A 22,591-nucleotide genomic window follows, 5' to 3' on the forward strand; every position below is an offset into this window, starting at 1 on the left:
ATTTAAATAGCACAAAGTTGAAATATTAAAGAAATATACATTATTTATTAAAAGTTGTAATATTATGAGAAACAAAGCAAAATAAAGTTAATTAATAAAGTACTTTTGGATTAGGTTGGGGGAAAGGTGCCAATATTATGGGAATAATGTCATAATATCACGAGAAGAAAATGTACAAGAGCAGATGATCCCCCCCCCCACCGCACCATGCGGCTTTTCAACACAGCAGAGGGGGAGCGATAAAAACACACACAGGACTGGACTTACTCAATTTTGACGTATTACTATTATGATGTATTAATATTATTCATTATGTATTATCGCACTGCAAATTTGACGTGATCTGTCCCATATTTATTTATTTGTCTATTTATTGTTATTCTATGTCTTATTTTTCTTGTCTCGCCTGGGTTGTTTCATTTTATTTTGTGATTTAAGTGATTAAGTTCATTGTGACATTTTTGCAGAGAAATGTGAATTTCTCTTGGAGATGAATAAAGTGTCTATCTGCAAAGATGACTTCAGAAGAAAGTTAAAATATTTGGAAAATTAAAAAAAAAAAAAAAAAAAAAACACCAAAAATAGGGGGGGGGAAAAGAGCAAAGAGCCAAGTTCCTCCTAATAATACGACTTATTCGCCTATATCACAAAGCTGAGATGCAGGTTTTCCGTCTTAGCTTCGTTTACAAAATATCAAAGAGGCCCTTGCATGCTTTCATTTTTCAGTCTGTGGCCTTCGGTGGAACAAGTTTGGACACCCCTGGTCTGGGGCCGAACCGATTACTTGACTAGTCAGAACAACAAGCTTCAGATGAATCGACTAAAAACAGAAACTGTTAGTTGCAGCACCTAACTCAATCAAATACATTCACCATCAAACGAGGCCTCCCCCTGCAAGCCATATGAGGAACTACCCTCAGCACCGCCCTGCTGCGACAGTGAAAATAAGAGCTCCTCTGCTTCTCTTGCATTACTCGTTATCTTGCGTAGAATTCCGCCCTAAATCACAGCATCTTCAAAATGTGTCTGCGTACCTCTGGTAGCTTCATTCCATACACAAGAGGGTTGAGAAAGGGAGGAATAACAACAAACTCCAGGGATAAAATGACGGCCACGAATGGGTTCATCTCTTCCAGGTTATATCTGCTGAGGGCGATGTCGCAAAACGCTGTGATGGAAAAAATGACAAACGTGACAACGTGTGACAAACAGCTCTGAAATACTTTGACTTTAAATTCCGCCGAGCGTCTCCAGCAGGCTTTCGCGATCCGCGTGTACGTGTACAGCACGTAGACCAGAGGAACAAAAGCCGTGGTTATGGTGAGAAACATGCCGACGATATTGTTGATGAGCGTCGGGATGCATGACAACTTCACCACGTTCCAGTTGGCGCAAAACACTTTTTGGATCTCGTTGCCGCAGAGAGGCAGCGAGGCGGACAGGTAAATGCACACGGTGAGGATAAAAGCGGGGAAAAGCCACGCCAGCGCAGCCAACGCCAACGCCTTTGCGGCGGTCATCTTTGCGTGGTAGTGCAACGGGTGGCACACGGCCACGTAGCGGTCGTATGCCATGATGCTGAGCGTGGTCATTTCGTTGGCGGCGTACGTGTAAATGAAGTAGATCTGGGTGAAACAAGCCATGCGTGAGATTAAGTGATGGTCTGACGCCAGGTCCACCAGGAGTCGGGGGAAGAAGCCAGTGGAGCCGTACAAAGCGTTGAAGGATAAACACGCGATAAATATGTACATGGGCTCGTGGAGGCTCTTCTCTCGACTTATCACCAGTATGATGGCCAGGTTGGCGCAGACGATGAAGCCGTAGAGCAGCAGGCACAAGGCAAACGCTGGGTAGCGATACGGGCCGATGTTCACAAACATGGTCAGGTTGAAGTACAAAGACAGTGTTACGTTTTCCATCCCAGCTGCAATAAACCCTTGTTGTTGTCTTTTTTACCTACCTTCCTTTCCTAATATGAAAGGAAAGCCGGGCTGTAATCGGACAGCATCTGTGAAAAGGAAAATGTGAGTCATTGAAGAGTACAGGATATGTGAGGCAGTTAGTGCGGACTTACCAAGCTACAACAACAAGTGGTCTTCATGTCGCCGTGGGGTGGTGTGGTGTTGCTCTCCATTACGGCTGCGCTCGGCTTTAAACACACACACGCACACTCTGGAGACTTCAGCCAATGTCAACGTCATCATCATCTTGCCATTACTTTCATACTCATTTCCAGATGCAAACATCGGTAGTATCAATACGCAGGGGCTCTACGCAGACTCTTATGTGGCGTCAACGCTGTGGGACAAAGTTTTTCCTTTAAGTGAAGCACGAGCCTCCTCTTGTTTTTACTTTTTCTTTGACTTGCTCCCAATTCATGTCTGGACTTCCACACCTGCACCTACTGCGTGCTGTCAATCACTGCGGCAATGTCAGCAGTGGCAAATTACTCGTCCAGCAATTACCACACAATCGAGTCTTCAGTCATGAGGGATGCCCCCTACAACATCTCCACATAGCCATCCACCATTTGACGCCCCCGCACAACCTGAAACACTGTTGTTCCATTTAAGGAAAAAAGCACGATCCCAGATTATGATGGTGCCCCCTCCACTGTGCCGTGGGTAAAACATCTCAGGTGGGATCTCCTTGTCATGCCAGTAACGTTGAAAGCCGTCAGGACCGTCAAGGTTCCATTTTTTCTCATCAGACAATAAAACTTTCTTCCACCTTTCAATGTCCCATGTTTGGCGCTCTCGTGCAAATTTCAAACAGGCAATCTTGTGGCGTTGAAGGAGACGAGGCCTTTGAAGATGGTTTTTGTTCTTAAAATCTAGGCCTGTCACGATAACTAATTTTAATTGTCCTACAAATTATTGTTGATAATCGATATTAGTGACCAAATTTTTTGCTCCGCTGCACCTCCAGCGGTATTTTTTTCCCTACTTGGGAAAATTGAACAGGATGGTTGTTTGAGGTGTGGATACAGGTTGGTCAAATTGGTCTTCTTCCTCTTCACTACTTTCGAACAAATACGACATATCGATTCATTAGTGTTCATGCGTTCACGTTGTTCATTCTGTTTAAAATATTCCCACACTGGGGCTGCGGCATTCGCCTTAGAAACCATCCCATTTGTGCCTTTATTTGTGTTAGCGTATGCTCGCTCAAGAGGCTAACTTGCTGCTAGCATTCTGAGTATCCACTCACGTGTAGTCTTGCCTCCACATACTAGGACAAAGAGGCACAATGTGAGAGGAGGGTTCACTCTCTTTAGCGCCAACGCACACAGACAGATGCAGAGTGAACCCTCTTGTCATCCAGCCTGTGTGGTAAAGAGAGCCGAGGAAAACAAACACGCATGCATGGACATGTGAATTTATCGAGGCCGGCAAAATGATCGTGACAGGCCTATTCAAATCCCTCTCTCGCAGATGCTGTCTGACGGTTACTGGACTGCACTCTGCACCAGTAACAACCTTCATTTGGGTCAAGGATCGTCCCGTGTCTTTACGGAAAGCCAATTGTATCCTCCAGCACAGTGCAAGTGAAATTGTTTTGGGTCTGGCGCTTGGCCTACTGCGCCCGACCTCAGCAGCAATGGTGCGCTTTGGGGACTGTTGCTTATGCAGCTCAGCATTCCGACCGCGTTCAAAGAGAGAAAGCTTTTTTGCCTTTGCCATCAGGAGATCATGACAGTGTGAATACCTGACAGAAAATGACGGAATCCACATTTGTGCCAAGGTTTTGGCTCCCAAAGCCTGTGGGATTCAACTTTTGATCAGTTGATGAGCAGCCTATTTCACTTCAATGCTTGTTTGCATTTGTTTTGTCTCATTCCCATTTGTTCTTTTTGCATTTTGAAGCTATACTTAGAACCTCTGAAAGAATGTAAATTCTTGCAATTTTTCAACTGGCCTGGCCTTAAAATTTTGTTCAGGAGTGTATCGGTGTTTTTGGTTGTTCAGATATACAGTAATACCTACGGTTTTCGACAAAGATTATTGCTAAAAATATGTCTTGGTTATCATACGCTCAAACATTGTGTCTAACAAGCTAGTCCATTTGCTCGCGTTTCATTCCACGGAAATGAACTCCCAAACAAAGAATTCCACATGTTGGTTCAGTCTTGTCTTGTTTTAAATGCACTGCGTCCAACTGTGTGGAAGTCATTGTCCCCCAGCTTTGTCGCCCCTCCGGACTGTGGACTGTCGTTCTTTGCTAACTGAACTGTGGTGTTAACGTGTTTCTGTTTTTTTTTGTTTTTTTTTTAAGTACAGCTTCAAAATAACCCACCATGAGGTCAAAGAAAGTTGCAAGTGGCAGCACCTTGATAAGAAAGGTGAGGAACACTATTGAATTCAAGAAAGAAGTCGAAGCAAAACACAAAAGTGGTGCCCGTGTAGCTATGCCTTCCCCTCCTCCCTCGGCGCTCATCACCGTCTTTGCCAACAAGTCTTCAGTCAAGGTAAAAGTGATGCTAAATGTTCATTTATCAATTTCATTTGCCATTAATATCTAGTTTGCATTCTGAATGCAAAACTACAATTATTCTCGATAAAATGTGTTTTTGGGTGTTTGGAACGAATTCACTGGGAAAAATCGATCCTTCATATGAATCAGTTTTCCACTGACAGTTTGGAACGGATTCACAATGAAAACCGAGGTGCAATGGTATTGTAAATATTTTTATATGGGGGAATTTGACTGAAAGTGTCATGCTCATGTCTTTTGCTTTTCCTGCTACATTCATCTTGAATGAATGAATGAATGAATGAATGATACTCCACCCGACTGCGTTCAGGCCTTCTGACAGTGGATAGCGGACTTTTACTTGACCCTTGCCTCCCCGGTCCACCTTGTTGCGCCTGCTTTCCTTGTCTTACTTACTTGTAGTTCTACTTTGGTCCCTGTTGTTGAGTATTAAGAGTTTTTTTATTGCTTCCTTTTTATTAGTAGCCTGCCTTTGCCCTCCTTTGTGTTTGTACTTTTTCCTTTAGGTTTGTTTTCAGACATCATTCCCCATAGGAACTTAGCTTTCCTGTTTTTCTGGACAAATTGTCTGTTGTCACCATGATGTGTGGAGGGACTTTGGACACATGTTTGTATATGTGCTCCACAAGGGGACATGTGGTCCCAGTGCCATACACTGACAGTAGATTGGTGTCATGGGGATAGTGGACGAATGACCCTGAGGTTTAATCATCATGTTTACACTGTGTATGTCTGTGCCTCTGTGGCAAAGCATCACAACAAAGGGGAATTGCATCAGCTATTTGTCTATCAAATCAACACTGGAAAAAAAATGTCTTGTGGTATGTTTTGGTCTGAATGTCTGAGATTTGTTTAGCCCTGTGGTCCACAACCTTTTCGGACCCACGGCCCGGCTCGTGTCCCCACAAATCTCCACGGGTATTTATTTTATTTTGTCTTTGGTAGTAAATAAATGTACCGATTTATAATAAGAGTTTTTAATCGTACTTCCTTTCTAAGTAGATATTTGGGTTTTGAGTTTTTTCTTTTGTGTGGTAGTGACCTTAGACTATAAGCCGTTATTTTTTTCACATGCTTTGAATCTTGCAGCTTGAACAATTATGCGGCTAATTTATAGCGATAAGAACTGCAGGTCCGATGATGCATAGATTGCAGATTCAGGAAATAGTAAACTGGAGTTGTGAAGTGAACGCTAATATTTGAAGTCTTATGCAGCGATCGCATTCTGATCTGACAAATCTTAAGTACATTTGATCAAGTGTAGAATTACTACAGCTACTGCTTGGACCGCGGCAGCTGTTGAACTCCGACGAAAATAAGCACCTCACTCACTGGAACTAATGAGTGATGCTGAGAAGACCGAGTGTATGTAGGATTGCAAGGTTTACTGTGTGTCTTTCTGTGTAAATGTCCCATGTTCCAACATGGACACCTGTGCCTTATAGACAAGTGAGGCCTCTATATTAAAAAAAACAAAACTTCTCTTTAAATTTGGTGGGTTTACAGTGGTGTGATAAAGTGTTTGTCCCCTTCCTGATTTCTGTTTTTGCATGTTTGTCACACAAATGTTCATCAAAGAAATGTAAATATTAGTCAATGACAACACAACTGAACACAAAATGCAGTTTTTAAATGAAACTTTTTATTATTAAAGAAGAAAAAAAATCTAAACCTACATGGCGCTGTGTGAAAGAGTGATTTCCCCCCCGTTAAAACATGAGATTAATTGAGATCGATCAGCCTGGAAAAGGGTACAAAGCCATTTCTAAAGCTTTGGGACTCCAGCGAACCACAGTGAGAGCCATTATCCACAAATGGCGAAAACATGGAACAGTGGTGAACCTTCCCAGGAGTGGCTGGCCAACCAAAATTACCCACGAGTGCAGCAACGACTCATCCAAGAGGTCACAAAAGACCCCACAACGACATCCAAAGAAATGCAGGGCTCACTTGCCTCAGTTAAGGTCATTGTTCATGACTCCACACTGGGCAAAAATGGCCTGCATGGCAGAGTTCCAAGGCGAAAACCACTGAACAAAAAGAACATTAAGGCTTGTCTCAATTTTGCCAGAAAAGGATCTTGATGATCTCCAAGACATTTGGGAAAATACTCTGTGGTCTGACAAGACAAAAGTTTAACTTTTTGGAAGGTGTGTGTCTGGTTAAAAGTAGCACCACATTTCAGAAAAAGAACATCATACCAACAGCAAAGTATGGTGGCGGTAGAGTGATGGGCTTGGACTGTTTTTCTGCTTCAGGACCTAGAAGACTTGTTGTGATAAATGGAACCATGAATTCTGCTGTCTACCAAAAATCTCCTGAAGGAGAATATTGGGTCATCAGGCTGAAACGAACTTGGGTTCTGCAGCTGGACAATGATCCAAAACACATCAGCAAGTCCACCTCTGAATGGCTGAAGAAAAACAAAATGAAGACTTTGGAGTGGCCTAGTCAAAGTCCTGAGCTGAATCCCATTGAGATGTTGTGGCATGACCTTAAAAAAGCGCTTCATGCTGGAAAACCCTCCAATGTGGCTGAATTACAGCAATTCTGCAAAGGTGAGTGGGACAAAATTCCTCCACAGCGCTGGAAGAGACTCATTGCAAGTTATGGCAAATGCTTGATTGCAGTTCTTGCTGCTAAGGGTGGACCAACCAGTTATTAGGTTTAGGGTCAATCACCTTTTCACACAGGGCCATGTAGGTTTGGATTTTTTTTTATTCCCTCAATAATATTACGTTTTGTGGCGGTGTTGTTGAATGCTTGGCACCCAGTATGAAGAGACAGACACTTGTATTGTGCAATGTGCAATTAAAAGTTAAGATAAGCATACTCACAGTAGTGCAGGATAAGGCAACAAGGCTGAAAGTATCCCCCTCCACAGAACAGATGCCAGACGTTGCATAGTTCTGAAAAGTCAAGGGTGGGTGGAGAGACGAATGGCGGAGGGACACCTGACTTGCACGCCCCCCACCACGGAGGCATGAACAAAGATGACAGGCCCACGTCCAGTGGCGACGACAGGCTGCGCAACAGTGCAGCCGGTCAGGACAGGTCGGGAATCGTCGCAGGTGCCAAGAATGACGGGTGAGAACTTACCGCTTGTAAACTGTGGATGGTTTGCGACGCCGGAGTTGGAGACAGCTGGGTCAGCAAGGTCCGCAAAGCCAGAGCTGAAGACAGTCCGGCCAGAATCGCAGAACAGGAAGCGACCTGGCCTCATCCTGGAGCGCCGGTCCAGGTGAAGACTTGCCCTCGGCCAAGCGTGGCACTGCAGCACCTGGGGACTTTCTTTCGGCCAGGCATGGCGCTGCAGCGGCTGGAGACTTACGTTTTGTAGTGGTGCTGTTGAATGCTTGACCCCTGGTATGCAGAGACAGACGCTGTGTGCAATTAAAAGTTGTCTCATTGTGCATAAGCAGGTGCGAATATTCACAGTGCAAGATACGGCAACAAAAAAAGGAAAAAAAGTCTCTGTGAAAGCATCCACGGCAGTCCTGGGCAGTAGCAACAGGTAAGGAGAACATTCAGGTGACAGCACAGGCGACGAAAACTGAGGTAACACCCAGCACCGTACCTGTGACGATGCTGGGCTTATAAACCCATCTAAATGCAATTGCCAACAGCTGCACACAATTCCACGGGGTAAAGCAGCTGCATCTTACCCCCAGCAGGAAGTGCAGCATACCAAAATACGAGGGCAGGACAGGAAGTGATCATTCCTGTGTTGCGAAGTATGACAAATCATTAAATGTTTCATTTTAAAACTGCATTTTGTATTCAGTTGTGCTGTCATTGGCTAATATTTAAATTAGTTTGATGATCTCAAACATTCAAGTGTGACAAACATGCAAAAAAATAAGAAATCAGCAAGGAGGCAAACACATTTCACACCCATTGTATATTCAGGTGCGCTCAATAGTCCCGAATTTACAGTAAGTACTTAGTACTATTTATTAAACTGATTCACTATGTATTGTACAACAAATCCTGTAATCTATGCAAACAGACACAAAAGTGCAGACAATGAGAAGTCTTACAGGAAAACTGCACTTTTGGAATTTTGAATTATCCACAATCCTCATGTGAGACATCAACACATTTGTCTTTCTCTTTTCTGCGTTCTAAAGATATGAAAACAGCTAAAAAGATGCATCTAACAATGTAATGGGAAATACTTTTTACGCCTAAAAGCCTTCTGAAAAAAATTCCAAAAAGCGCCAACAACGCTCCATTTACATATAACATGACGTGCATATTAACCAAGCTACAGCGACATTATTATTATTATTATTAACATTGTTACGCTGATCGAACTAGGTTACTGGCGTATTGACACCTTGCCACACCACACGGGCTAGCTACTAGCCGGCCAGCGACTAGCTTCACCACAAACTCGCCCGCAGCGCGTCAGCGCCTGAGGCCACTACCAAAAGGTAACGCTACCTCTTGGAGCTGCCGTTACCGCTGCTGAGTTTCTGTTGAGTTTGGAAAATTGAATGCTGTGTGAAATCAATGTGCCCAGGAAGGAAGTTCCAGTAATGCTTAAAAGGACCAAAATACTGTGAGTATTACATGTTATCATGAATGTACCTGTTACTACATGATTACAGCATGGATATAAACCCATAAAACCTTCTTGGATGTTTTTGTAAGTGTTTTAATAGTGGTCTTTGTAGGCGGGGTGTGTCCCATTATGAGCTGTCTCTTTTTATCTGTTTTTATACCTTTACAACGCACAGAAAAGAGAAAGGTGTGTGTTCATGTCTCACATAAGGATTGTGGATGATGGGCACTTTTTTTTAAAGTACAGTTTTCCTTCAAGAGTTATTAAGATCAGACTTGTGATAGGTTTGCCGAGGATGTGGTATGGCCCGCCCCACTGGTCGTTACAGCCATATAAGTTCACCCGTGGCTGTTGTAGGGCTGACTGGGCAGGGGGGAAATGCAGGAGCCAACAGGAGCTCTACCTTATCCTGTGAGGTCTTCTATCACATGTCTTTTTTTTGTTATAGCATTTTTGGTGAATTTTACAAAATAATCACAATGGAACTGATGTCTGCCTTCTAATCCAATTTTCATTCCATGTTGTTATACCTCTCAGATGTTGATGCACCTCTGTTCTGTCTTACGCCTTGCATTCTTTTGTCAATGCGAACAGTGAATAGCACTGATACTCGGCTCTGCTTTTTAACAATCAGTCAAAATAAGGGATGGAGAACTCAAGTGAGATTGCATTCTTTGTGCTGGGCGCCTACACTAACATGGGACAGTTGAAGTACTTGTACTTCATCCTACTGCTGCTATGGTACTTTTCAATATGTGTGGCCAACACTGTTCTCATTGTGGTCATATTTGTGGAGAGGAGGCTGCACGAGCCGATGTACATGCTGCTGTGCAATCTGCTGGTGAACGAGATTAGCGGCAGCACATCTCTGTATCCCCTCATGCTCTCACAGATGTTCCCGGACGTCCACGAAGTGCCTGTTTCGTGGTGTTTTCTGCAGATGTGCTACATCTACATGTCCGCTTCTGTCGAGTTTTGCAGCTTAGCAGCAATGGCGTACGACCGATACGTTTCCATCTGCAACCCTCTGCATTACAGTGTCACCATGAACACAGGAAGAGTGGCTGTCATCATTCCACTCGTCTGGTTGTATTCGTTCGCTCTATTGCTGTTACACCTCTTGTTTGTTGTCAATTTGAAATTTTGCGGAAATGTTATCAACAAGGTGTTTTGCGACCCACAATTATTAGCTTCACTGGCGTGTTCGGTTTCAGTGGTCAGCAGTATAACTGAACTTCTATACACCATTCTGGCCTTTGCCATCCCATTTGCTCTCATTATGGTATCCTACATACAGATCCTAGTGGTGTGTTTCAATACCTCCAAAGAGAACAAGCAGAAAGCCATCAGTACCTGTACCCCTCAGATTGTTTCCGTGTCAAACCTGTTTGTCGGCTGCACTTTGACCGTTTTCGAGACCAAGATTGAGGGGAGCCGTTTACCTGATAAAGTGCGTGTTTTCTTTTCAGTCTATCTGCTTGTTTGCCAACCAATAATCACCCCCTTTATGTATGGCTTAAACCTGCCCAAGATAAGACATGCGTGTAAAAAAATTCTGTGGCGCAAAAAGGTATTTTTCTTGCAAGAATCTTTTTAATGCAGCTCCGATTTACTGTTCACTTGTGTTATTTGTGGTTGTGTCAGGGATTACTTCTCCTCAAGATGTTTTTTTGCAATCGTGGGGTTGTGCTCGTTTTACCTGAAGAGCTGAATAGAATTTCACCATCTCGCCGTCACCTAACACCAGACAAATGACAATACAACATGATGTTGTTGCGAATGCAAATAAAACACATTATTACAGGAAGCAATGCTAATGATTGTCAGATGACCAGCTAGGTAGACAGTGAAATATACACTCAACCTCTTCAAAAGCTGCATGAAATAAATAACATTAATTTTGTCATTGTGGCTGTAGTTTGTGGTGGTTCCTCCATTCAGGAACTCCATGTAGTACATTAGCGCCATTCAACATGTCCGAAAAGGAGTTAATCCTACCCCTTTTTCCATATCTATACTAATTAAAGAGCAATATTTTGTGACTGATGCCTCTAAATAGAGTAAAATATAAAAATAAGCACTCATTATGACGCAGTGTAATCTACACCAACTAACTACTATAATAATCCTATTCATTCTAGATTATAGACTGGCTCGAAACCTACTAACCTAAATGTATTATACGGTGTGCTATTAAACCTCATTGTTGGCTCGCGTTCATGTCATATTTAATAATGAGCAGCTGCTTAGGAATGAACGCTGACATTTAATGTGCAGTATAACACCTTCGTTTAGCTAGCTTAGTTGGTTTCCGCAATGGCTCACTCTATTCATTCTGAATTTATAATAACTTCAATTTTGTTGACATTTTACTCACCAAATGTTTTGCCGTCACTGCTGAATAAATTGTAGTTTTGTTTTGTTTTTTGACATTAAATGATTAGTTTGAGTATTGAGTTTGGTGTAGTGTTGTCTTACAAAGTTTTTCATTAGCATTTCCTGCTACAACGTCACGCACGTCTAGTTTTCCTCCACCGGCGCTTGGCCGCTTTGTTTAAAGAAGCTACGTCATCATGTCCTTCACTGGGCGTGGACATTCTAGTCAGTGCATTAGTTAGCAGCCGCCGATAGGGGGCACTGTGGCGCAACATTCTCATACCAACATGGCGTTAAAGGCAAAGAACACGCGCAAAGATGATTTTCAGAGACGTCTCACTCTCTTTCAATCTGCCAAATTACAAGACATTTTAAGGAAATTATGTAACTGAAGCATATCTTTATTAACCGTATAGATTTAGACAATTACTGAAATGTTTTGATTTAAAATTCAAATCGTGAATATAAATACCACATTGTGTTCAATAAGGGACTAACACACTGTCGTTTCAATTGTAAGATTTTAAACTTTTACCAGCTATTATTACACATAATAGCCATTTAAGCCATTTCATTCACAAAATCGCCAACCGGCATGGGGCTTTTTTCACTTTTAGAACTTAGAAGAATGTTTATTGTCGCCCTCAGGGCAAACTTCCAGCAGTTGTTCAACTTGTTTTTACACATGCACTTTCACATAGGTCATAATTACACACGACACACAGGTCATAATTACACGCATGATTCTATGAACACACACAAACAAAGATGTAAATGAATGTTATTTAACATTTTACAACTTTGGGAACTGTATATGTTATACACATTGCACCTGATGACCCTGATGATTTTAAGTGTGGCGCTCCTAAACAATCATTTAAACTGTTTGTATTTATTTGCAGTAGTTTTGTCCTTAGGATCAAATTTGTTTGAATTGTACTATAAGCAAAATGCTAGAAATGAGCCAACGTCTCGGCTACAATGACATATTGCTTCGACCATATACATTATTAGTGCTGATTAAATTAGACCATAAATTGTGACAGACATTTTTGGGGTTTATGTAGCAAACAAAAATGTTGAAAAAATAAATCAGCTCATTAATTAAAGAGAATATTTGTCAGTCACAGCATCTCGTGTATCAGTAACACGCAGCATTGAAAGACGTGTTTTGTTCACTAGCTGGCAACATGTACTGCCAAAGCTGCTTCACAATGTAGACTCTGTGTTACTCCTGATATCTAATAGATCATGTGTCGCTCCCAGGACTTGTTTTTTTTCCCCTTGAGATGCCAGAAGAGCACAAAATGTCTGCTGCTTTATTACGAACTATGAAAAACATCCCGCGTATTGACAAAACAACTTGGGCACAAGCCGATACGTTGATTGTTTTGTCAACTGCGGTTTTCCAGGTGACCGGTGATGTGTCAGTAACGTATCAAATTCCAGTCCAAAACCACACAAGGTCACACAACCCATTACAAACCTTATCACTTTTATTCAGACTGTACAGACACGACAGGTGTTTAAAAACAAGTAAAAAAAAAAAAAAAGAGACAAACGAGCATCCCCATAAATACAATATGCCTATAAGAAGTTGGATGTTAAATGGAGTACTTGCATAATGTTCCTATACACACACACACAGACACACACACACACAGACACACACACACACACATGCATATATCTGAAATGATGCTGATACAAAAACAAAACAGATGACCTCTTACACACGGCAAAACCCAAACATTCATATGGGGATACTGCTAAGATAGTACTATGAAAATGACTATATACAGTATGTTTTCCTAAAATTGTGAAGTGTATTCATAATATAATTTGTGTGATTGGGGAGGGGGGAGAATAACCCACATTTCTGAAAGGCTCTTTTTGCTATTTACATGTAGAAAAATGTGCAACTTGACAAAAATCCACTGATGCACTGACAAGATTGCTTTTCCCCACGGACTAGTTATTTTTAGTCGGGCTCAAAAGGCTGGTGTAAGCTATAATAATATCAAGGGGGTTTGATTATTTTTACTGCTGCATGATTAAACGCAATGTGCAAGAATGTCTCCTCACCCGAATGCATAAACCACTCAGATTCCATGATTGAGCAGTACTCTCCTGTAAAAACACTAATGGGTTGTTTTATAAGACACTTGGTTGACAGTTCTTACAAACATGTCTGTTAGGATGTAATTATGAGCAGGTAAACAATCGACGTCATGCAAATGTAACGCTTAAACACACATAAAAACACGCAAATGACAACTGCCTGACTGCTGAACACAGCGAGGTGTATCCGCCACACTCACACCACTTGGGCCAAACCTGAAACAAGGACAGAAACATGGCTTCTGTATGGCACATGAGCAGAACATAAAGAGCCATGCGACCTTCTCTCTGTTCTGAAAGGCTTGCGATACTTGCAATTCATAAAATCAATGTCAAATCTCAAGTCTGGATGCGTCTCTTTTTTTTTTAAATGAGTGAAATCCATTTAACACATCTAAATGCAATAAAAGCAAAGAATGTCAGGCTTAAGTGTGAACAATCGTCTTTATCTACGTAATAACAACATTCAAAATCCACTCCCACAGAAGAAACGTATTACAGTCTTTCTGGTCCAGTTTGGAGACCACACACACAGAATGAGCCGGAGCTGTTCTGTGTGTGTGGTCTCTAAAATCCGCCCATTGGTACCGATGAGTTCATGATGAAGCGTAACACAAAAACTTCAGAAGCCAATTGAGACTCAGAGTAGATTTGCTCTTTACAGGCATTAAAAAAAGCTCAAAACGAGCCGTAACAGCAAAGGCGGCGCTTCATCGTGGCGGTAACAGACAAAAGAAACCCATCGGGAATTTAGTCGCGGTGATGTCACGTTAACTTTCAGTTGAGTGCGCCTTGTAGTGTAACAGTCGTTTTTTTAACACTTAAAAAACAAAAAACAAACAAACCTTCGTGCAAACCAACACAAACAGTAACTTCATTCACTTTCGGAGTGAACATTCAATGCAGGTGGAAAAATGTTTACAAAGATTTCTAGGATTGTGGGCAGCACCTTGGCAGGAGCTACTGCATTTATCTAACAAGCTTATTAGCAGTTCAGTCTTCTACTACGAGTAGAGTAACTTAAAATGTACAATGGCAGGGCCAGGTAAGGCGGAAGAATGCATTCACAGTCAGGAGACGGGGGCGGTGGGGTGGCTGCGGCACACCCTTGGCCGTTTCTAAGGCCCATCAGTCTTATTTTTCTGTCATGTCATGCCACCGTGAGAGTAGACACATGAAGTACATTCAAAATGGAAGCAAACGTAAAAGGATTTAGTGAGTGAATAATAAGGATAATAACTTCAAGTCCGGTGTTCATGACAGTCCACGGAGCAGAGATTATACAGTACATTAGGAATCCAAAAATATATAAAAGAAAGAGTTCTGGGGGAAACTATGCGGATTGTTCCATTCCAAGGTGAGTATAAAGGATAAAAGTTGAGTCTGCGGGCCTGTGGACTTGTCACAAATAGAAAAAAGTCCAAAATAGTATAAAAATGAAAGCTATCTGACCTCATTTCTCTTAACGATTATTGTAATTCTGTACCTTGTTCCACTTCACACTGTCGTTTCCCCATGGTTACCGTTGCTAAGGCGCTTGTAGAACCTCCTCCACGACTGCAGGGTCTTGCCGGACCAGACCCAGAAGCCAGAAGTGATACCGACGATCATGGTCATCAGGTATTTGATCATGAAGACGGTGAAATCGGGGGTCATTGGGGCATAGTTGTGAGGGGGACAGGGCACAGCGAAGCGCTTGCACGTCTGCATGTGCCAGGTCCTCTCCCAGTGCTCCCGGAAGGCCTGCTCGTAGAAGTAGCAGGCAATGACGATGGTGGCCGGCACGGTGTACAGCACACTGAACACTCCGATGCGGACCATCAGCTTCTCCAGCTTCTCCGTCTTAGTGCCGTCGTGCTTCATGATAGTACGGATCCGGAAGAGGGACACAAAGCCAGCCAGAAGGAAAGAGGTTCCGATGAACAGGTAGACAAAAAGTGGAGCCAGGACGAAGCCCCTGAGGGCGTCCACGTTGAAGATCCCCACGAAACACACCCCCGTCAGAACATCTCCGTCCACTTGGCCCATGGCGAGGATGGTGATGGTCTTGATGGCTGGGACGGCCCACGCAGCCAGGTGGAAGTACTGCGAGTTGGCTTCGATTGCTTCATGACCCCATTTCATGCCTGCTGACAGGAACCATGTGAGGGACAGAATCACCCACCAGATGGAGCTGGCCATTCCAAAAAAGTACAAGACCATGAAGAGAATGGTGCATCCCTCCTTCTTGGTCCCCTGAGCCACAGTCCTGTAGCCATCATCCTTGAATTTATCCACACATACAACTTTGTCCTCCAGGAAGAAGCCAGCGGCGTACGCCACAGCCACCATGAAATAGCAGCCAGATAAAAAAATTATGGGTCGCTCGGGGTATCGGAAGCGCCTCATATCCACAAGGTAGGTGAGCACTGTGAATAAAGTGCTCACACAGCACAGGATGGACCAGATCCCGACCCAGAGGCGGCCAAATTTCACCTCGTCCTCCCGGAAATACATGATACCGGTGGGCTTGGTGGGTTCACAAGGAGCCCCGCAGTCTTTCACCCCCATGAATCTGTATCCCAGGTAGGATGGAACCTCCAGCTGCAGCGGGCAGGAGAACTCGTGGTACTGATTGTGCTGAGGAGACTTGGGTCGGTCCATGCTGGGGGGAAGCGTCATCAGCTCGGGTGCGTACGGTGAAGACGAGGAGCCCGGGCTGCTGGGCTCGGATGTGTTCTGACCCACGCAGATCTCGCCAGCTCCATGGACGGGGAAAGCCTCGCAGCGAAGCCTCTCTGGCCACTGGAAGCCGAATTTGTTCATCAGGGCTTCACATCCTTGTCGTGCACGCTCACACAGGGACCGGCAAGGGGGGATGGCTTGCTCCAGAACCGTGCACACAGGAGCGTACATGGAGCAGAGGAAGAATTTAAGATCAGCGGAGCACTGGACCTTCACCAAGGGGTAGAACTGGTGCACCTCCAGCCCCGCGTCTTCTTGGTTTGTGTGGCCCAGGAGGTTCGGCATGATGGTCTGGTTGTAGGCGATATCGGTGCAGAGCGGGATGGAGATGGGCTGGCAAAATCCATGCTCCGGGATGGATATTCCACTCTCGCTGTTGTAGTGTTGAGCAGAAGCGGGTGAGAAGGACATCCCGCACAGCAGCCACATGATCCGCACAAGCACATAGCCACTGGTGGACCTGGCCGCCGCCATAGTTGAGGAGGAGGAGGGGGAGGGAAGGAAAAACTTTGATCCAAGTAGGGCGACTCAATAAGGGTCCAAAAAGCGACGAATATCTACATTTAACGTCCAAAGGGCTCGGTGGTAATCTCGTATAACTCGAGCGGCTTGACCCACAGTCGAATGTTGTGTTACTTTAAAGAGTTACATCCAAATAAATCCTGCGTCGTGTCATGACTTCTTGATGGTCTTTGTAAGTGACTCCAAGCAGCCCACTCTCACTTCTCCCGTGGAAAAAACACGTCCCGGTCTTCCAGAAAAAATGAAGACGACGAGCACCAAAGCTCCTCCAGTGAGCGTAACGCGTAGCCGTTGCTTTGGGGGAAAACGCGAATAAAAAATGTCTCAAATGGCCATCTTTTGTGGCTTGACTCCTCCGAGTGGCGGCTCTCAGGCGGTTGGAAGTCCGCAGGCTCGCTCTCGTCACTCTGAACAGTTTCAAGGTGCCCCGCCATTCACAAGAACCCCCCTCCCCCTTCAGCGGGCCACAGGGCGCCTTAAAACCGGTGCAGCGTCTCAGCCAATCACAGTACTTGTTTTCCTACAGGACTCGTCCCTGATTGGCCACTCACTCCCCAGTCGGAGGAAAATATGCCACAGTAATTAAATTACTCTAGAGATATTACCGAAATAATCATAATTTCTGCTAATTTCTCAAGAAAGTGAGTGACACTGAAGAAAAAGTTGAGTTGAGTTGAGTTTGTGCAGCCCTGCAGTTTGTTTCTAGATTATTCTCATCATTCCACTGAATCATTTATGGTATCAATTTTTTCGCCTCATAGTAACAAATCTTTTTTTTCCCACTCTATCAAATGAATCTCCCCAGGCCTGAGGCATGGGGTTGCATTGTGGTTAAGTGGTTTGAATGTATAAAGTTCTAAGCATGCATCCATTACCCTAAGAGGTTTATTTCAAACGGGCCGCTGCAACACCTCCAGCAACAACCAATGTGGGAACAAACACCGACAGTGAGTTGAATTTACAACACAATCGATTCGCACACACAGTCCACAAAGTGAGGGTGGTGTGGGCGGTTCTTGTTGGCCTTGCTGCATTTGGTTTCTTGCCTGAGTGGGATGAAAGGAGGTGGGGGTAGCTTGGTGTGGGGGAGGGGGCAGGAAGAAGAGAGAAGGTCGGGGAGGCAGGAGGAGAAAGAGTGGGAGATCCAGTTGGGGAAGATCGACTCAAAAGAAAAGTCAGCAGAGTTCCCTGCTGTCAGCTCGCCTCTGAACAACAAGTGGAGTTGTATTGAAACAGGCCAAAAGGTCAATTTGGATTCACGAGGCCTTAAAGCAATAGTTTAGCAAACTGTAATGGGATTGGTTCTGTGAATAAACTCTTACACGCTTCAATTAAGACAATCATTTTAGAACATCTTAATTTTTTTGTCTTGAAAAAAGTATTTATAAAATAAAAACAGCACTGTCTTTGTGTATATTGTAAGATATTGTTATGGAAATCATACATATCAAGATGATTATTGACACTCATTGCACCACAGTGTAGCACTGCACCCTGGCCAGGGCTCAAACTCGCATCCACAAATCGCTGCTAAATTGAGCAGCACTAGGCAACGAGCTAAAAGCCCAAGTTGTGTACTCGTTGTCAGCGCAGCTCTTAAGGCGTCAACCACACCAGCTGGCATACATTACACCAGGGGTGTCTAAACTTTGCCCAGCGAGGGCCGTCTACAATAAAGTCAAAGGTTACGGGGGACACTTGGACAATTTACACTTTAAACCAATCCATGTAGATATGCTAACAAGGTATGTATATTTGAAGAAAAAACAGCCTGCATCTCAGTGTTATATGTGACAAAGTGTATTCACTGTTTGTTTTCCATTTTTGCTAAGTTTTTTTTTCAATTTTACAAACATTTCAAATTTCTTGTCATTTTTTTTGTAACATTGTGACTTTGTTTTCGTGGTATTACAGTTTTTTCCCAGCTTAATTTTCCAAAAAATGCTTGTAAAACAACCCTTTTCTCTTAAATATTATGACTTCATTCTAATATTTTGTAAAAAAAAAAAATCATCTGGAGGCCACAAATGTTTGCTTGTTGTCAAAGCTCATTTCTGGTGACGGCAATGGGGCGATGACGTCGTCGTTTTGAAATTGTAGTGGGTTTGCTGGCCCATACGAAAACGGCGAGCCGCCGTTTTCAGATTTTCCCACTCTGGAAGCATCACCCAGAACGCCGTTCCGTTCCCATGTGGATGAGAGGCTGAAATGATAAAATACTTTGTCGTTTTGACCTGAAAACGATTCCGTGTGGATCGCCCCTTCGTCTCTGCTGCCTGGTGCTACTGGTGACATGGATTTGAGATTTGACACCTTCCTCCACAGCTGGGGAATTGACTTCCTGATGAATTGGCCTCAAGTGGTGACAATTGGCAACTCCTCCTCCTCTTCACCCCAAGCAAACGCCATGTCCAACAGGATAGACGGAAGAATTCAAATTTGTTTCAACCCTACACAAAAAAAACTTAGGAGTGTTCCTGTGTGGACAGGGCCACAGTTCTTGTTCTTTGAGATCAGAAGAACAAGAGGCTGAATATTGCAATTGCTATTTTCAGTAAGTCCACAATGACAATAATACGCAGTGTACATAGTATACATATTTAAGAATACTGACGGAAGTACAGTTCGTTATTAATTTGTTCCAAAAGGTTTGACAAAAACCAAAGCAATTTTTCCCATAGGAAATAATGTACTGTAAATCCAACTAATCCATTCCAGACGCTCAGAGAATAATTAAAGTTTTACACGCACAAAACAACGTGAAATAAATATAAATGACAAATGGACGGAACTTATTGTTGATACGGACTTCCCGTACATCCTGGCGAGATGGAATTCAACAGTGTTTCTCACCTTTTGTATTAAATTCCTTCAACTTGCGACTTTCTTTGCCCCCATGGCAGGATATTTTATAGTCACACTCAAAATGAGTGAGTCAGCAATGCTTAGGGTGCTTTGTTTGGGCACTCGATTTCGCAGAACGATACAGCACAGGGCAAACGGATAACTTATGTGAAATATTGTACAAAAGCAATAAAGTGAATCATACAAATCCGGGGCATACGAAAATCGAGGTTTGACTGTGTTTGACCAGTGGAGCCAGTACTTATAAACTTTAAATTGTAAAGCCACATATTTGCTGACAAATTGTATTGAAAAGATGGGTTTCCAAAGGACTAGGAGAACAAAAAGTTGGTGTTTCTTTGCAAAGGGGACATTGACCTGGTGTTCATATTACAACATACTTAAAAATCAAAAGACAGGGGTGCCAGTTTAATATTTTTTAATTTTCTAAAAAGGTTCATCCTTATGCTCCCTTTCAGCTCTTTGCAGTCATTGCAAACTGTATATTTACAATCTGAAGGTGAAACTTGGAAATAATTCCAGACAGCAGACACCTTGCAACCTTGTCATCACTCGTGTGCTGATGTCATTGTCAGCAAAATCCCATGCCAATATGAACCAATATGTAATTTTTATTCCAAAATATTGGTCGGTCGATATTATCGAATATCCCCAGTAGCAACATTTCAACTTCTTCTCACCCTTTTGCCATTTTTGAACATTTTTGCTGTTGTTTTTTTTTGGTAGTTTTCTTATTTCCTGACCCTTTTCACAATTGGAGGACATTTCGGCTTCGAAATGTAAAATAGCACACATTCTCTTTCCCAATTTTCTGTGATGTATTCATGAATAATCTGTAAAATAATCTGTAGCTCAGATCAGATATCAAAGGCATATTTATTATTTGACATTTTTGATGATATGTGGTTACCAACATTCAGGTACTTGAAAGCAGAGCAGAAAAGAAACAGGGTTGTCAATTTGTGCAAAAATGAGGGGGGGGTTTTAGCGATTTAACTAACTGTTACTGCACTTAAAGCGGACAAACTAAGGTAAATAAAGTAGTAAAGAAAAGAAACTATATTTGTTTTATCCTGATAATTATGTAACAGTGTGAGATTGAGTGAGACATTCAAGCAGGGCTAATTAATTTATAAAACAATATAATTGCATAAAAATGTAAATGTAAAATATATGCTGATTAAAACAAATTATACCACAATTACTTGAGGCACTTTATGAATAAAACAAGACCAAAGAAAGGACGTTTGAATTGAATTGACATTCACTTTGGTCATCAAAGGGATGGGAAAAGAAAAAATAGCATTTTCGGAGATACTATACCACTCTTTTATTTATTAAATTAGATATTTTCTCCCCGTGTATTTAAATTTTGTCTCAGTACAAGTACGACTTACTCAACAACTGCATGTTTTAGTATTTTGGCCATGGATTATATGACATTTTATGGCTGAAATGTAAAATGTCCTCCAAATCTGGAATCATTGTATGTTTACAATGTTCCAGCAGCCAAGAAAAAACAGTGTACCAAAAATGGCCCCTGGACCACACTTTGGACACCACTGAATTAAAGCAACAGTGTCATATCTAAAGCCTTTTACGGTAGTACAGATTGTATGATGGAAAATGGTCGAGCCGAAGCAAAGAAGTCGCTGTTGCTAGCAAGGCTAGGCTGTGCTCCCCACGCAGAGTCCTGACACCGGGAATTCCTCGCAAGGAAGCCTCTCTGGCCACTGGAAACCCGCTTCCGTTATCCGGGCTTCACATCCTTGTCGCACCCGCTCACACAGGTCCCGACACGGGGGGATGGGTTCCTCGAGCACCGTGCACACGGGCGCGTACACGGTGCACAGGAACATGGTGAGATCCGCCGAGCAACTGGCGTTTATCAGCGGGTCGAAGTGGTGCATCTCCCGCGCCGCGTCTTCTTGTTTGGTGTGGCCCAGGAGGTTCGGCATGATGGTCTGGTTGTAGGGAACGTCGGCGCAAAGCGGGATGGAGACAGGCTGGCACACCTCACGGCGTCCACTCTCGCTTTTGGTAGCCAGGGTGAAGAAGAAGAACCCGCACAGCAGCCACAAGATCCGCACAAACACGGACCTTGCGGTGGACCTAACTGCCGCCATCGTAAAGCAGGAAAAATAACAACTTGGACTCAAAAAAGTGACGCTAAGCACATCCACATCTAAATAAAACCTCCAGTGTGACTTGTTGATGGTCTTTGTAAAAGTCCTGAAGCAGAACCAAGTCACTGATGTGGAGGGAAAAACACCTCCCACCCTTTCACAAAATCTCCAACCAAGCCAATTATGTCAAGCTTTTCAAGTCTCACTAAACATAAACAGCACTATACTGTAGTTGGTTCAGTGTTACGCTATAGTGCAAAATAAGTATCTCAACTCATGTTTTTGTACCATATTGAACCAAATATATTTGGATTTGAGCCAGAAATGTAAAAAAAGGACGTTGGTAAACCTTTTTCCTTGGCGCCTTAAGAGCCACGTTGGACAGCTTGTACTTTTAGTGCGGATCTGTGGACGCTGGTTCGAGCCTAAGCAGGATATACTGCTAGGTGGACCATGGTTGTTTACATTGAAATATCACTGCATTTTATGTGTTGTTTTATTGTATTCATTCATGTATATTACGTGTCAGCCAGACATGACATTTACGTCTGCGCTACATGCATTGCGTAAGTTTTTACGTAGCTCAGTCTTGGTCAATAAAGACGATAGAAACATCCTTATGCTAACGAAGTCACTAAAAAAAATAACCCCCCAGTATATTACATACATGAATTATGGTTATTGACCATTTATGTTCATACATTTAAAGGAGGATGACATTCGTGAAAGCCAAACTTCCAATACAACACGACGTCTTCCGGGTTAAATACGATCATAGACGGACTTTTTACCAGCT

General features: G+C 43.0%; 4 protein-coding genes across 4 annotated transcripts; 1 reads left to right on the top strand and 3 right to left on the bottom strand.

The window, feature by feature from the left end:
- Positions 1-11,600, bottom strand: LOC129187235 (putative gustatory receptor clone PTE03). The gene is made up of 4 exons (XM_054786186.1): positions 11,439-11,600; positions 10,761-10,798; positions 7,594-7,857; positions 1-7,519 (listed from the first exon to the last, which is right to left on the bottom strand). Exon 4 carries the CDS (start codon positions 1,917-1,919, stop codon positions 1,005-1,007), a length of 915 nt encoding a protein of 304 aa, XP_054642161.1. The 5' UTR covers positions 1,920-7,519; positions 7,594-7,857; positions 10,761-10,798; positions 11,439-11,600; the 3' UTR covers positions 1-1,004.
- On the top strand, positions 9,610-11,209 carry LOC129187234 (olfactory receptor 10A6-like). Its single transcript, XM_054786185.1, has one exon. It carries the CDS (start codon positions 9,708-9,710, stop codon positions 10,656-10,658), a length of 951 nt encoding a protein of 316 aa, XP_054642160.1. The 5' UTR covers positions 9,610-9,707; the 3' UTR covers positions 10,659-11,209.
- Positions 11,601-11,918: 318 nt separating the features above from the next.
- On the bottom strand, positions 11,919-17,197 carry LOC129187232 (frizzled-7-A-like). The gene has a single exon (XM_054786180.1). The coding sequence runs from the start codon at positions 16,754-16,756 to the stop codon at positions 15,056-15,058; it is 1,701 nt and encodes a 566-aa protein (XP_054642155.1). The 5' UTR covers positions 16,757-17,197; the 3' UTR covers positions 11,919-15,055.
- Positions 17,198-20,003: 2,806 nt separating this feature from the next.
- LOC129187236 (frizzled-7-like) lies at positions 20,004-21,936 on the bottom strand. The gene has a single exon (XM_054786188.1). The coding sequence runs from the start codon at positions 21,793-21,795 to the stop codon at positions 21,337-21,339; it is 459 nt and encodes a 152-aa protein (XP_054642163.1). The 5' UTR covers positions 21,796-21,936; the 3' UTR covers positions 20,004-21,336.
- Positions 21,937-22,591: the final 655 nt, after the last annotated feature.

The sequence above is a fragment of the Dunckerocampus dactyliophorus genome, chromosome 9 (assembly GCF_027744805.1).
Source record: "Dunckerocampus dactyliophorus isolate RoL2022-P2 chromosome 9, RoL_Ddac_1.1, whole genome shotgun sequence".
NCBI classification, from domain to species: domain Eukaryota; kingdom Metazoa; phylum Chordata; class Actinopteri; order Syngnathiformes; family Syngnathidae; genus Dunckerocampus; species Dunckerocampus dactyliophorus.

Bases quoted from the DNA above. Each gene is read 5' to 3' on its own strand.
- LOC129187236 (XM_054786188.1), bottom strand. From the start codon at position 21,795: ATGGCGGCAGTTAGGTCCACCGCAAGGTCCGTGTTTGTGCGGATCTTG.
- LOC129187234 (XM_054786185.1), top strand. From the start codon at position 9,708: ATGGAGAACTCAAGTGAGATTGCATTCTTTGTGCTGGGCGCCTACACT.
- LOC129187232 (XM_054786180.1), bottom strand. From the start codon at position 16,756: ATGGCGGCGGCCAGGTCCACCAGTGGCTATGTGCTTGTGCGGATCATG.
- LOC129187235 (XM_054786186.1), bottom strand. From the start codon at position 1,919: ATGGAAAACGTAACACTGTCTTTGTACTTCAACCTGACCATGTTTGTG.